Source organism: Typopeltis vanoorti, chromosome 24, assembly GCF_054136105.1.
Source record: "Typopeltis vanoorti isolate ZY-2024b chromosome 24, IOZ_Tvanoo_1.0, whole genome shotgun sequence".
Classification (NCBI taxonomy): Eukaryota; Metazoa; Arthropoda; class Arachnida; order Uropygi; family Thelyphonidae; genus Typopeltis; species Typopeltis vanoorti.
Window position 1 is genome coordinate 83105046 of NC_143572.1, and position 15930 is coordinate 83120975.

Here is a 15930-nt window from a genome sequence, read left to right on the forward strand (position 1 = left end):
GGAACCTACTTCTGACACCAAGCAGGAATTTTCCAAAGTCACTTCAAGGGTTCATTTTTTTCTTTTTCTTTTTTTTTCCTGCTAAATTAGAAATAAAATCCTCTTGTAGGAATCGATACACCGATTCCCTGCCTCAATTCGATTTTCTTTAATTTAATGGTATTCCGCCGTATCTTCGCATGCCGTTTAAATTAAATCGATGGCCTCGCTCTTGATTAAAAAAAGAAAACAGAAATCTTTTTCAAGGAAGTTTTCGAAGAATTTGGCGTTTCTCATTCGAACTACCATCCAGATGAAGAATATTTGACATCACTCTTATTTGAAAACTCTACTGTGAATTTTGTACATGTCTGCTGCATTCACAATTCATCTGCTAATATCTAGAACCATGACAAATTTCCGCACAACCTTTTAGATATGTACTCACAATACCCCTCCTTATCTGAAGCTCGCATGTTTAAAGACCGTCAGACAAGGCAAGAACACGAAAGTAATGAAAGTAGGCAGATACAGCAGCTAGTGCACTTATGTGCGCAATTTCTCTCTACACGTTTTCGATGTTTTCATCATAAACATCAAGGAGGCTTTTATTTCGATGAACAAAGTTTTAGTTATTTAATTACTTTTATTATTTGTTTATTATTTTATTTTGTTTTTGTTTACACTACCATTTCATATGTTCCACGTATTTTTTTTTTTTTTTTAGCGTGAAATAGTGTGAATTTTAGAGCCTGTGTAGCTCAGTGGATGTGGCTTCTGCACACCACGGCGCTTGGCCGCACGAAGGAAGACTTGGTTTCGAGTCTAGTCGGCGACTAGAGGAAATTTTTCTAAGCCTTTTTTCGACCGGTTCCCGAGTTAGTCGATCTCTGGCACGGGCAAGCGGGTTTTTCCTCCCAGAAACTCGGGTTTTTCGTCCCGTAAACTCAAGAAAATCGACCGTAGAACCCACATTATTTCAGACATTAAATATATTGTGTTAGGGTTACGGACCACGAGATGGCGGCACATTTGAGCCGTCTCTCTTCACTGTGTACCGCTTAATTAATGATAGCCTTGGGCCATCTATCTCTGATTGGTACCAGTGGAGCTTGAACTGCCCACTCAGTCTCCAAAAGTTAGATAGGGCTAAATGGCCTCCCCGTATACGGGAATAAAAAGGCGTAGCTGATTTTTTTTTTTTAGTGTGAAATGAGAATTGTATTCATCTACTTTGCAGAGAGTTTATTACGCTTACAAGTGAATTGCAAATTATAATTGCTAAGCAAGCTCTGCAGAATAGGTCCACTTTCTGAAATTAATAAAATGCAATTGCTTTTGTAAAGTTGTCAATATTTTAATAACATAATTGCTCTCTCTCTCTCTCTCTCTCTCTCTCTCTCGCTCTCTCTCTCACACACACACACACACACACACACACACACACACACACACACACACACACACACACACACACACACACACACACACACACACACACTTTTCTCTTCTTCAAAATAAGACTTGGACTAATTTATTCTCGATGTTCTTCTTCACTGAAATTTTACTGACAACTTCCTTGAGGAAACTTTATCCAATTGAACCGATCAGCGTATTTTCTTATATTTATGACAGCGATTACCTAATTTCTATTACCATTTATAATCACTTTAACTTCAAATTTTCTTTTCTCATTCATTTCTCTCATGATGTAATGTGATGCTCTTTCTGTATGCAAATCCCCCCCCCCCCCATTGTTTAGTTCCATTTCAGATGACACCAAACCCACAACATTTTGTACATGATGCAACCTATTTACAGAAGTGCAGCAGAACCATTCGAAGAAGTGTTGGCGATTATTATAATTTACATCGGCAAAAGTTATCTGATGAGATTCAAGAAAACTTTGACTCGGTTCATATTGTTTTGTGGAACATCTATATTTACAGTCGATTATAATTGCAAAGTTTTAGGGAAAATAATTAAGATTTCAGGCAATATTTCATTTATTAACATATTACAATCACCGAAATATAAAATATTAAAACTGGTATTGTGGAAACGAAATGAAAATACCGCTCTCTTACTGGCCGCAACGACTGAACACAAAATACTAAATTGAAAACTCCGGTTGCACCGCAGAGTAATGTTAAAACACTGCTTCGATCCCAAAGGAATAATCATATCAGCATATCACATAACTGGACTGCATTCACCCAACTACGTCATTTATAATTACGACAATCACTACTTAAAAACAACCGCAGATTGTACACCTCCTACTAAAAAAAAAAAAAAAAAAAAAAAAAAAAAAAAAAAAAAAATAATGAAAGAAAATATGATGAATGATTTGCAATTCAAATTTATTGCATAGAAAATAATTATTACCAAATATGAATTAGCATCATCTCAATCTTTATGCTTTGTAGATTATGAAACCATGAGGAGACATAAAAATGTAATAAAAATTATTAAAAAAACTGTTATTTAAAACATTCACATAATTAGAGTAATATTAACGTTGTTCAAAATATTAGAATATTTCAAATAATTTTGATCAGTTTTCAGGAGACCTTAGAATAGCATATATTTCAGTGGCTGTTGGACTGACTCTTGTGTGAAGAATCATTTTTACCTGGATTTCACTTAATTATTTGCTAAACAGGGTCAAACGCGTGACATATCGGAATCTAACATTTCTGCTTGGTGCACAGTGCCTTATAGTTGTGTGAAACAGTGGTCCGTAGTAAACAAGGATTTAATTAATATTCTATATTTTTAAAAAAATATGTCTGAAGTGTAGCCTAACTCGCTCTACCAGGTTCTGTGATGCTCAGCTCTATGTAAGTTGACCTCTGCAAGCAGGCTAAAAAAAAATTGTCTATTCAACCTACTGTTATTCAACGGTCGCCATTGGGCTAGTATACGAGGTGAGTACCTAGAACAAATAATATGATTAACTTTTAGCACTAAACTCAACCTAAAAAAATTTGGAGTCCACTGCAAACTTTGTAAAGACATAAACTTAACTTATTATTATTATTATTATTATTATCACGGGCAACTCCAGGGAGTCATTAGACTCATCGAGGGAGGCCCAAAATCATTTTCATCACAACTATTCCACATTCATACAGTATCTATCATACCTCGCCTTAAACTCATTCACTGTCACAGCATCCACCACAGACTCAGGGAGCGCATTCCACTCATTCACTACTCTAAAAGTAAAGAACCCAGTTCTAACACCTTTACTAACCACACTTTTGCCCAGTTTCCATGGATGTCCCCTAGTCCTCCCACAACCAGCCCTGTTCTCAAAAATATCTTCTGAATTAATTTTATAGAAACCCTTCAGTAATTTGAATGTCTCAATCATATCTCCCCTCCTCCGCCTATCAACCAATTTTTGCAACCCACAAATCTTCAACCTGTTCTCATACGGTTCATTCCACAGACCTGCTATCATCTTGGTCACTCGCCTCTGGATCCTCTCCACCTCCTCCCCATCAAGAAGAAACCTAGGTGACCAAATCTGAGCACAGTAGTCGAGATGAGGTCTTATCAAGGCTCGATACAGAGGAACAATAACCTGCTTGTCTCTGCTTGTCAACGTATTCTTCAGCAACCAAGTGATTTGATGAGCTGATTTGGCCACTTTTGCAATGTGTCCCCTAAATTTCAATTCCTTATCCACCAACACTCCTAAATCTCGTGCCTCATCAATTTCCTGGAGCACGGTTCCACCAATGCAGTAAACTGCCTCCAATCTTTTCACCCCAAAATGCATAACCTTACATTTTGCCACATTAAATTGACATCCATTCTCCCTAACTTAGTTATTATTTTTATTGTGCTGATCTCAGCGAAAGCCAATTTAAAAAAGTCTCCAAAGGCAGGAAACAAAACCGGAAATGCGCTTCGTGCAAATTCGGCGAACAACAAAGACCTGCCCAGTGTTACAGTTCTTTGTTCCACGTGGAACGACATTTCAGTGCTAGCCAACGCCATTAGCAACTTCCCCCAGGGGTGAGGACTTCTGCATTCCAGAGATTAGTAACACAGACGATATGTGTACAGTACTCGTATAACTGATTTAACGGGATTAATAAATGAATTAAAAAAAAAAGACGTCAACGACTTAAGAAGTTCAATATGAGTTTCTAATTATCGTTACTGGACTGACACAGGAAGTTAAGGAACTTAAAACAAAGAAATTTAAACTAGAAAACGCAACTATGGAGCTGCATTGGGAACTGAAAATAATTCAGGATACAGTGGATGACTTGAATCAACAAGCGATTACCTCGAACCTAGAAATTGATTGTGTTGTTCATGAGCCAAGTGAAAATTACATGAAATAGCGAAGAAAATTGCACCTAAAATCAAGATCAACATTAACAAAGATGATATCGAAGCAATTGCAGATCTCACAGAGTGTGGTGATTTGGCTGGAGGTGCAGTGTTTTAAAGCATAATTTGCTTGTTTGGGACAGGAATGAGATAAGTACTTGATGAGATATTCATAGCGTTTGAGTCTATCAGCCATTCAGGGATAAATACTGTATTAGGTTCTTCTCCTGGGAAAATCTGTGACCTTAAGCGTAAAATATCAGGTGTTTCCTGTCTAAAGTCTAAAACTAAATATGAGTGGGGTTCCCGTGTTGCATCTTTATAAATCGGAACTAACACGTTCGTTTGCCCTGGAAATATTTGGGAAGCTAAATGAGAAAACTTTAAAGAGTCTCAGGGATTTTTAAAAGGAATAACACAACGACTATTGAGAGAAATTGTAGGAAAATGTGTACCTTTACAGAATAAATTTTGTGTCAGTAGAATGACACTGAGGTTTTTGGTGATGTGAACCTTTTATGAAAACATCAGCTATTTCCGTGCTGTCCTTAGCCTGGTGAACCAAATCATCGATAATGAGTAAATTGCTCACATTAGAATCAATTTCAGGTAATTTCAAGCCATTCACGAATTCTATGTTGGTAAATTTTTTAAATTTATCCTGTTTTTCACTGTAACAGTAAACAATTCGCTCCGGTGATGGTTTGATTAGTTGATTACAATGTTCTATGAGAGACAACACGAATGTTGTTTTTCCTGACTGAGTAGCTCCCGAAATAATGCATGTAAATGGATGTATGAACATATCGAAAATGATAACATAATTAGACTGTGATCATTTTTATATAATCAGAAATCATGTAAAACAAATAGATGCTTGATTTTAATATCAAAAAATCTCCCCGTCAAGATTTTTTTTTATAACAGTCACCATGTAATCATGCCAAGACGAATTTTTTCTTTTTAAATTCTAAGAAAGAAAGAAAAAAAAATAAGCTATTGTGAAATATAGTAATAATAATAACACTGATCTGAAAACTGTACAAGAGAAGGGCGACACTGCAAATTTTCGTGTTGGGAAACAATCATGGGTTTTTACCTACCAGATAGAATGTTGTTTAGTTTTCTGTCCCATAGATGGCATCTTTTGCTTATGGGGTATGTGAATGTAAGGAATTATCCTTTAAAATACCCACAAGGAAAAGTGCACGTGTCTGTTGACACTATACGTTTCGCAAAAGTGTATCCAAATCTTTTTGTTACGGAGATCGTTTTGAGGACAGCTCCATTTGTCTCTATGGACAGAAAATGGTACAGGAATTTGGATGTTTTGTGTCTCACCCCTTACTGCTGCTATCATAGATTCCAGATTAATCTCAGTGGCCGCGCGAGAATTTAAAGTAATGCCTTTGCATTTGGTCACAATCTTACTCCCCCGCGTTCTGTAGGAATAAGATTTGGGGCCTGTGGTAACAAACTCAACTATAAAGTCACCGTCGAGTTCGTCACCTAGCTCCCCAATCAACCGGTTTTTCGCTGAAAATGACAGAATCAGTATCTGTCTATAAAAGCCGTCTTTGCAAAGGTTCCATCACCTCATATACGTAGGCTGTTCAGTAAATGATGACGATTAAAGGTGATCTGTTTTCTGTATAAATATAGTCTTATTTATACAGAAATGTATAAATAAGACTACAGTGAGACTCGATGCATTTGTCCCAACGTTGCATCCACTTTTTAAACACATGTGAGAGTCCGTTTCTTTTAGAGTTCTTTCAAAACCGCCTCTGCAGCTTTTACACATGCTTTGTTGCTTTCGAAATGGCGGCCACTTAGTGGTTTCTTAATCTGAGGAAACAGCCAGAAATCGCACGGTGCGAGCTCAGGACTGTATGGAGGGTGTGGTAGGATATCTGTGTTGTTCTTCTGCAAAACGTCCACTACATAACCAGCAATATGTAGCCTTGCATTATCGTGGTGCAATAAGAAGCCATTCTTCAGCAATGGACGCTTCCTATTGACATGCTTGATGATAATCGCTGCTGTGTTGATCATTGTCTCTGTGATGGACGTTGAAGGTCTTCCCTCATGTTCAAGATCTTCCACATTTTGGCTTCCTTCCTTAAAAGTTTTTATGCCAGTGAAAAACACTTGCCCTTGGCATTACGTCATCGTGGAAAGCTTCACGTATCATGTTAAAAGTGTCTGATTCCGATTTTTGCAAACGCACACGAAATTTAATTGCATAACGCTGTTTCAAGGAAGCTTCCATTTCGAAGACTGGGTGCGCCGATGAGCACTTGTATTTAGTCACGTGACACTCTGGCACATCAGCCCATATACGCCATCGATCAACCTCTTTTGTTAGTACAGACAGCAACATTTCTTTATTCCACAGAAATTAATATTGTGATGAGTAGTTTCGCCACAGTAAAATTAGTCTTATTACTTATTTAACAGCCCACATAACTTTATCCTACCATAAGCAGCTACAAATGAGGAGATAACAGCATTCCATTTCCTATTTTCAGGCTCAGTGCCTTCAATAGGAGAGTAGGCAACCATCATCTTCTCTTCTGAAACTAACCTGGCATCTTGGATAACTTTACTGTTATCTAAAAAAAGTTCTACAAGGTCTTCACAGGAGGAAATCAGCTGAGTCTGAGTTCTTAACATTCTCATGCCAAGCCTTCCCCATAGAGAATTCAAACAAAGTTTAGCAAGTGACCGTTTACCAAGGTTTTTACTAATGTGTTCACTATTTAACATAACACCTTCCCTTAGCAAAATACTCGTCCAGATAAGACTGTCGGTTTTGACCTTCAGACCATCCAGATGCTTCCTGTTTCAGCTTCAGAAAGGTATCAATGTAGTGAGCAAAGAAATTTTCTTCCCCTTCAAAGTTTTGAGAAAAACGCCACACCTCGTAAAATTCTATAACTTTCTAACTGCGCGCATGTGCTAAATCTAATTCTGGAGTGCACCAATAACCTGTAAATGATCGGTCCGTATGAGAGCATAATAGGGCCATTTCGGAAGCACACTTTCCACACAGGGGGGGGATTAATTTTTCGTTAATTGTGATGGGCAAAACCGGTAAAAAGAGATCAGTAGGTGCTTCCACTTTTGCATGGCAAATACCAAAGTATACTCCAGGAGGATAGTCGAAATTATTGAGAATAACTTTGGGATGTTCCATTGGACATACCTGGTATTTCATTACCCATGGATAAAGGCTAATGAAGTCAAAATAGTGAATAACTTCCCCTTCTGACTAAATTTTGTGATACATTTTGTAGCAGTCGATTCTACCACCATGCAGAGCACTACGAGGTAAAATGGGATCTGGAATATTAAGAGCAGCAATAAAGTTTTTCAAGGCTGTGTTTTCAGAAATTTCTGCATTAAATTGGCATTCCCAAATTGAGATAACGTCGAATCCTTTGCTACGAAAATAGTTTTCGCAATCCTTTGTTTGCTCAAAACTGGAAATCATGTCTGTGTTTGTGTATGGTTGGGATGTATTTGGTCTGTAGCAATTTTGACAACCATGGAAGGAGCTACTGTAATAATATTCAAATATTAAGCTTCCACATTTCCCATCGACAAAATAAGGTCCAATGCAGACTTCTCCCCCCACAGAACATGCATGTTGTATGGTTATGTTGTTCTGCTGTACTTGTCATTTGAGCTAAGCCAAAGCCTTTCGACTTTGCATGTTTGCCCCTATGTAACCCCGAGCAGGAAGTATGGCCAATGTGTTAGGTTTGAAAAAGTTTTGGAGAAATACTCTCAAACATACTCCTGCAATTGTAATGTCATGGAGAAAGGGATCAATCTGGGTGAGCTCTATGAAGAGAGTGCAAAGAGTGTTGCAACTGTCATGCAAAACATCCACATCATCTTTCGTATAAGCTAAAAGTTATGCTTTCAGACAGTATTCAGTGTCTAGCCGATTTTCGTACCAAGTCTCTAACTCTGTACAAGTTTCTTTGTTCATAAATTCCAGCTGGAGATATGATTTTTTGGGGATGACTCCACGATAATCCAGAGAATCGGATGTGTGAAACGTATGAGGAAAGAAACCCTTACGAACTTCGGGAGATCGAACATGGCTGGGAGTTTCCTAAGAGCGACACTAATATAGGAAAAACTGTCAAGAAATATGATGATTAATGGGTCATAATAGATAGTATCTTCAATCCGTTAAACACTACACAGGGTTGGAAATTTTTTGAAAAAAGATATTCCAAAATAAAGTACCCGTCAAAACCACAAAAATTGTGTGCTATAACACGATATTTTCGTATTTTGGTTTGACAGTCCGAAGGATCCTCTAATCTTGTCCCCATTTCATGATATTCATGACAGAAAAAAACTCATCTAGAAACTGACACATACAGTTTTCACCCCAGAATTCACGTTCGTGACTACCGAAATCAGCTATACATAAGACTGGTACATGAAGATGATTTTTTGCTATAGTTTCTGTGTCAAAAAAATCATAAAAGTCTGCTTATTTGAGACCTCCGATTTTTGTACAAAACACATTTGTTTTGGGGGAACTAATTTTCAGTGGCTGCAGAAATTTTCAGGTGGACAGACATGGCTTTCATCTGTAGAGAAAGTGGCCAAACACTGTGAGCAACGATGGAATTTTGAAGAAATACTATTTTGTATGTGCATATTCAGACATTCGTTGCCGTAGAAAAATCTATTGCATGACTCACACAAAAGAAGGTTCTGCACACTATGATTGGTGTTTGTGTGGCAGCAGATGCACACATTTTGGCATCTATGCATTTGCAATTTGATAGATTGTTTGAATGTTTTCAAGCAACTTGGGCAATAATAGTTATTCCCAAACAGGGCTGGCATGCTATGCACTAAATCATAATGCTGTTTGTGATATAAAAGACAGATCTTTACTTGCATTTGTCCCCAGAAACACCATAGAAAAATCAGCATCTGCCGAAGAAATCACGATTTGGTATTCCGGAGTCAAATTCTTTTGAAAGAGAGCAGCCTCTGGAATACCACAAGAACCAAGCTGAACCCCTACAATTTTGTGCAGAGTTAAAGCCCTCTTTGTTTGTATCTTTTTCAATCTAATCGCAATTGTCTGTATGTTTTGGCATCATCAACATGTGATGAAACACCCAGAACAAGCACTCGGGCATGCAAAGATTGTCTTTGTTAGAAATTTCTACAACAGTTTGTTTTTTTTTCAGAAAGTAATCCACCACCATTGTTGCAGATGTTAATCAGTACGACATCGATAACATCATTTGCCAAAAGAAACTCACGTTTCTATTGAGCGAGAGCATAAAAAGCATCAACCATCCTTTGGATAGTTAGTTCAGAAAGCAACATGAATGGTAAGTTAATGTTGCTTTCTATACTGGATGCACTAATGCCCAACCGAACATGAGAAAAACTTCCTGAACTCTATAAACGCTGAATGATCTCATTAAGCATATCTCGAAATATTCCAAAAAAAAAAAAAACACTCTGGTGAAAAGAGTTCAAGATCAAGAAATCGGATTTGATACTCCAATTGATGGGTTTGATACTTGATAGAATTAGGTGACCAGAATAAAAGTCCTTGTAGAGTGAGGGTTCAATAATAGAAGTAGAGAGTTTAGTTTCACATCCAGAAACTGAATGTAAATTATATAAATTTTTTTGGGGGAGTCGCGACTTCCTCCAGCCAAACCAAAGATTGTTACATGTGGATTAACACCACGTCCTGTGCTTTGTTCATTTTCTCCTGGCAAATCAACCTCTACAAAAATGGGGTGATGCTTAAATATATTCCCATCACCATCAACAAAACGAATAACGGATGATTGCTATTAAAAAAAAACATGTTTTTAATTCCATTGCAAAAACACCTTATAAACGTATATATTATATTAAAAACAGACCTTAAATTGCTTTCTAGATTTCAGATAAATATTACTCATCATAATGTGATTTTGCAATTGCAGTGCTATGTGATCCTTTCACTAACACAATTTTACTAAACATCAGCCCTCAAACCTCTTCCCAAAAATCCTAACAAGCAAAAAAAAATAATTAAAAAATGCATTATGGACGTTTCACTAAACAGTTTGAAGTATTTTCATGAAATGTTACTCATCATAATGTTTTTTGCAATTTCGACACTACTCAATGGTTTCACTAACATAGTATTACTAAATAACCACACTCAACATCTTTTCCCAATCAAAAAAAAAAAATATATATATATATATATATATATATATATATATATATATATATATATATATATATATATATATATATATATATATATATAATGACTTATGGGATTTCACTTATCAGAAAACAGATTGAAAATCATGAACATGATTTTTAATTTTCTATTGCAAAACCCACCTTATAACTTTATAGACAAAATTCGCTAATGTGGTCACCAAAAATTCAACTAATGTTAAATTTTCAAATGTCATTGTTATAAAAATAACATAAAATTAACATAAAATTAAAATTAGTTCCAAAAACTCATTTTGGAACTACAAACCTCTGAATGCATACAACTATTACAAGTACTAGAAAGACAAATGGAAACAGCGAGCCCCATTAGTCTATTAATAAAAAATCAGAACCAATGGAAAATCAATAATGACAACGTGACAATGAATAACTTAGTTCTCATTATCACATGAGGTCAATTGCAAACTTTGCTACCCAAAACTAGTGAAAACATTTAGTCACAACAGAAAGCATCATAATCCTTGGGAAATTTGCCTTTGAAGAAACCGCGATACGTGTATGAAAGGAAGTGATTCGAATACCTTATTTCTCATCATCACGAGGTCAATTGCAAACCTTTGCTACCTAACACTAATGTAAACATTTAGTCACAACAGAAAGTTTGAGTAATACATAATTCTGAGAAAATTTACCTTTGAAGAAACTGCGATGATAATTTATTTGACAAATGTCTACCTAACCGGATATGAGTCACTCAGTTATCTACAAACCAGTCTAATGAAAATTAACAGTGTGGGAAAATAATTCACACACAATTTCTTTATTTATTTTACTCACTTATTCTGGTTATAATATGTATTTAACTGAATTTTAAAAGTAAAATACAAAAAATCCGCATTGAGAGATGGGAAATTAGTGATCACCAAATGTATTATTAGTCACCAAAAAACAAGTGTTGTGAATATATGTTCGCCGCCAGTAACCTATAAGGAAAAGTCAACTGGAATATCAGACTTGTGTTTGTGTTCTGTGCTGTGAGTATACGTTAAAATCAACAATTTTGAATATTCAGAAGACCTAGATAGTACCAAGATATACCCATTCTGGAAAGAAATGTAAGTTAATTTTTTAACTTAAATATAACACTTGATAATTGTAATTTAAATAATCACTACTCATATATTTTGGTAAGCGTAATTCTAATACTGAATAGTTTTTTATGCATTGGTGATATCTGTAAATGCCTATTTCTGCATATTGCATTGTAAATAATATCTGTGAAATAAATGTGTAAACTTAAAAGAACAAACAGTGTCATTGATGTGTTATGTATGTTTAAGTAAGATCACTTTTGAAATCACCGTGAATTCACACAAGATATGTTTATTTATTTATTTATTGAATTTTAAGATCTTAATTTAAGTAAAACTCGAACTCGTGATGAATGGTAAAGCTGGTGAAAGTCTTGATCATTACGCAGAATGAATGCTTGCTGAAATTAACTCATAGCTCTCTTTTTGCAATGCCGATGACCTATTGTACTGTAGTATGATCTAACTAGAAAATTATATTTGCTTTCAAACACTAATGTTGTACTTGTTCTCTCACTTCGGGCACATTTAAAAAAAAAAATGGATACCACTCGGCGGAAACTTTGCTAAAAAAAAAAGTCCTAAGCGTCGTCTGCTTCCATTGTTACGACTGCCGCGTCTCCTTGCCACCAGTACACAGTTTAAAGAGAATTCGCAAGTCTTCGTGACAAAAATCCTTACAATTTAGACAAATCAAAATATTCTGATGAATTAGGAATAAATATGAATTTGAGTTAGAATATGAATATAGAAGAAAATATGGATGAGTTATGGAGTAAAAAAAGTGTGTGTTTAAGGGACACCAGTATATAATTAAATTATTCAGAAAAGCTCGAAACAATGCCGCCATCACGACTTTCTCTAAGAATTCCCACCCTTTAATAGGAAAGAAATACCTTAAAATGTATTGGAAAATTAGTAGAGCCATCTATAGAAGAAAAAAAATGTGTGTTTGAGTGACATAGCATATAATTAAATTATTCAGAAAACCTCGAAACTGTGAATTTTCAAACACATAACGTCACGATTCTTATCTCTAAAAATCACCCACAAGGCATAAGCGAACCAAAAATACCACGTGATGTCCGTGACAGATAACGGTCACAGAGAAATTCCAAACATTCCAAACTCTATAACAACAAACATTCACGTCACGATTCCTTATCTTATCTTGATCTGGTCAGAAGTGTCCCACCAATCAACACGATTCCTTATACACTAATATATCTCCCTTTTCCATTCAAAACAAAACAAAGTCACTTATTTACAACTAACAAATGACATCACTTATCTACATCTCATAAAAACAAACATTCACGTCATGATTCCTTATCTTATCTTGATCTTAATCTGGTCAGAAGTGTCCCACCAATCACGACACGATTCCTTATCTCTTTCATCACCCATAATTCCATACGCACACCAAAACACAAGAACTCACGTCACTGACACATATGCCCCCAGGGAAATTCCTAACATTCCAAACCCATGACATCACACAAAATGACGTCCTCAAACCAATCACATCACGATTCCTTATCTTATCTTGATCTTGTCAAAAGTGTCCCACTAATCCCGACACGATTCCTTATTCACTAATATATCTCCCTCTCCATTCAAAACAACATCACTTATTTACAACTAACAAATGACATCACTTATCTACATCTCATAACAACAAACATTCACATCACAATTCCTTATCTAATCTTGATCTTGATCGTGTCAGAAGTGTCTCACCAATCACGACACGATTCCTTATCCACAAATATATATCTCCCTTTTCCATTCAAAAGAATAACGTCACTTATTTACAACTAACAAATGATGTCACTTATCTACATCTCATAACAACACACACCCACGTCATGATTCTTTATCTTATCTTGATCTTGTCAGAAGTGCACCACCAATCACGACACAAATCCTTATCTCTAATCATCACCCATAATTCCATATGCGAACAAAACAATCAACGTGACGTCACACACACATATTCCCCCAGGGAAATTCCAAACATTCCAATCTCATGACATCACGCCCACAATGTTATCAAATGAACAACCAATAACGTCACGATTCCTTATCTTATCTTGATCTTGTTCAGAGTGGCTACTCTACTACTAATGTCGGTTTTCGAGCGACCATCTCGACTAAGTGTGCTTTGTAGATAAGTGAACTTATTTGCATTATCAATTTGTATCTTTAAGTGTTCAATATCTGATTATGAGGTTATCATTGTTTTTGTTTTTTGCAGGTTTATATGTAATCAACATTTTTTTAATGTTCCGAAAACACAGCTGGTTATCTCTTGTAATTCTTCTTCACTTTCTGCCAGAAGATCGATATCGTCTGCAAAACGTATATTGTTTATTCTTAGTCTGCCAACATTCATGAAGAGCTTCATCTCATACATATGCCAGAAAACAATAAAAAGAAGAGGATCAAGATGCATCCCTGTCTTACCCCCCCCCCCATTCTGCCTGGAAAAGTTCACTGCTGTAATTTTTAATTTCAATTCTCATATCACATGAGGAATAAAGAACTTTATTAATCTTAATGATTTTTTGTCTATACCAGTGTTTCCCAAACTATGGTTCACGGGGAGGTCCGCGGGATAATTTATTTTCATTAAACTTTATCCTATCATATTGCTCACACCTGGCCTAATTGATATGTTCATATTCTTCCATATATATATAACAGTATTGCATTGTCATAAATGACACATTTAGTGTTGCAAAATTGTAACTTATCACTTCTTTATGATATGTAAAATATAAAAAAATTTCCATTTTGGATTTTATGGGGCTGCGGTGAATTAACATTCACTACAGGGGGGTCCCCCCGACATAATAACATTCGCTACAGGGAGTCCGTGACATCAAAAAGTTTGGGAAACACTGGTCTATACCATACAATGTTCCAAACTTTTCCATAAAGCCTCGTGCAATATTGAGTCAAAAGCTTTCTGAAGGTCTAAAAAACTGTGATAGATTATTTTGTAATATTCAATGTATTTTTCACCTACTATGTGTAATGTAAAAATATTGTCGATTGTATTCTGGACATTCGGAAACCTGCTTGTTCTGATAGCCTGCTTTCTATTTTCTTTTCGATTCTTGACAATAATATTTTAACAGGATTTTGCTTCCATGACTAATAAGTCTTATTGTTCTATAGTTGCTACATTTGTTGCTGTTTCCCTTTTTAGGAATAGTTCCACACATACTGAAATAAATTTAGCAAGGTGTTTATGATGATGTCACCTCCTTCGCTTATCAGTTCCATTGTAACCATCAACTCCCGGTGAGTTTTCTGTTTTTGAGGAGCTAACTGCTGCAACGACTTCTTTTAATATCGAGTAATCTCCTTCCTCCGAACTTCCTGGAAAAATTCGCCCAAAATATCATCAGTCGGTTGGGGGGTCCTTTCGAAAAAGCTTGGTTGTGTAACATTTTCATCTATCAACTCTTTTCTGGTTATTCATGATAAGAGTTCGATCTTCTATTCTCCAATTAATTGCAGTAAAAGGGGGGTCTTTTAATTTTTTTGGGGGGTGTCTAAATTTTTCTATATTATATTAGATCTTTTATGAGTTGATTTTGTAGGTAATATTTCGCTCAGTTTCATATTTGTGATGACCATATTGTGGTCATTGCCAATGTCAGGTCCATGAAATGATCAAGTTCTTGTGAGTTTGAAGAAGTTTTTAAATTTTGTGCTTGCAAGGATTAAATCGATTTGGTTGTGCGTTTTACCTTCAGGGGAAGTCCATTTCCATCTTCTGAAAGGTTTATGGGAAAACAGGGTTAGTAACGATGCGTTCATTTGGTAGGCAAAATTGATCAATTCAAAACCTCTTCCTTTCTCTCCCCATAGCCATAGGATCTGACAAATGGGAGAAAACCTTTAACGATGACTCCTTTCTATTAGGCTTACACGGCGATCCGAATACATTTTTGAAAATTATGGAGACAACTTCCGTGTTTGAGTAAAAACTTTAGTTTAATATAACTAAAATCTACATCCGACGTTTTGTCCGTTATGTCAAGTTCATCTTTTGGAGCATACACACTATATACAGAGAACAAGCTGCACTACAATCTAACTGGTTTGTTAAAGTTACTGACCAACCGCTACAACAATTGTTGGCCTGACCTCTGGTGAAAAAAAAATAATACATCAACGCTAGAGTCCTATTATTAATATTATCTGTTGGTTGTAGAATTACTTTGGGTGCAACAATACAAGTCGATGTATCTAT

The 15930-nt window shown here is 35.9% G+C and overlaps 1 protein-coding gene across 1 annotated transcript in view; it reads right to left on the bottom strand.

Annotated features, from left to right (window-relative positions):
- The window catches only part of LOC150093486 (uncharacterized), a 96857-nt gene that overhangs the window by 66665 nt on the left and 14262 nt on the right, over positions 1-15930 (bottom strand). The window contains exon 3 of the mRNA XM_090413636.1: positions 10062-10184. Coding sequence (XP_090269762.1) covers positions 10062-10184 — 123 coding nt within the window. The remainder of the gene's footprint in view (positions 1-10061; positions 10185-15930) is intronic.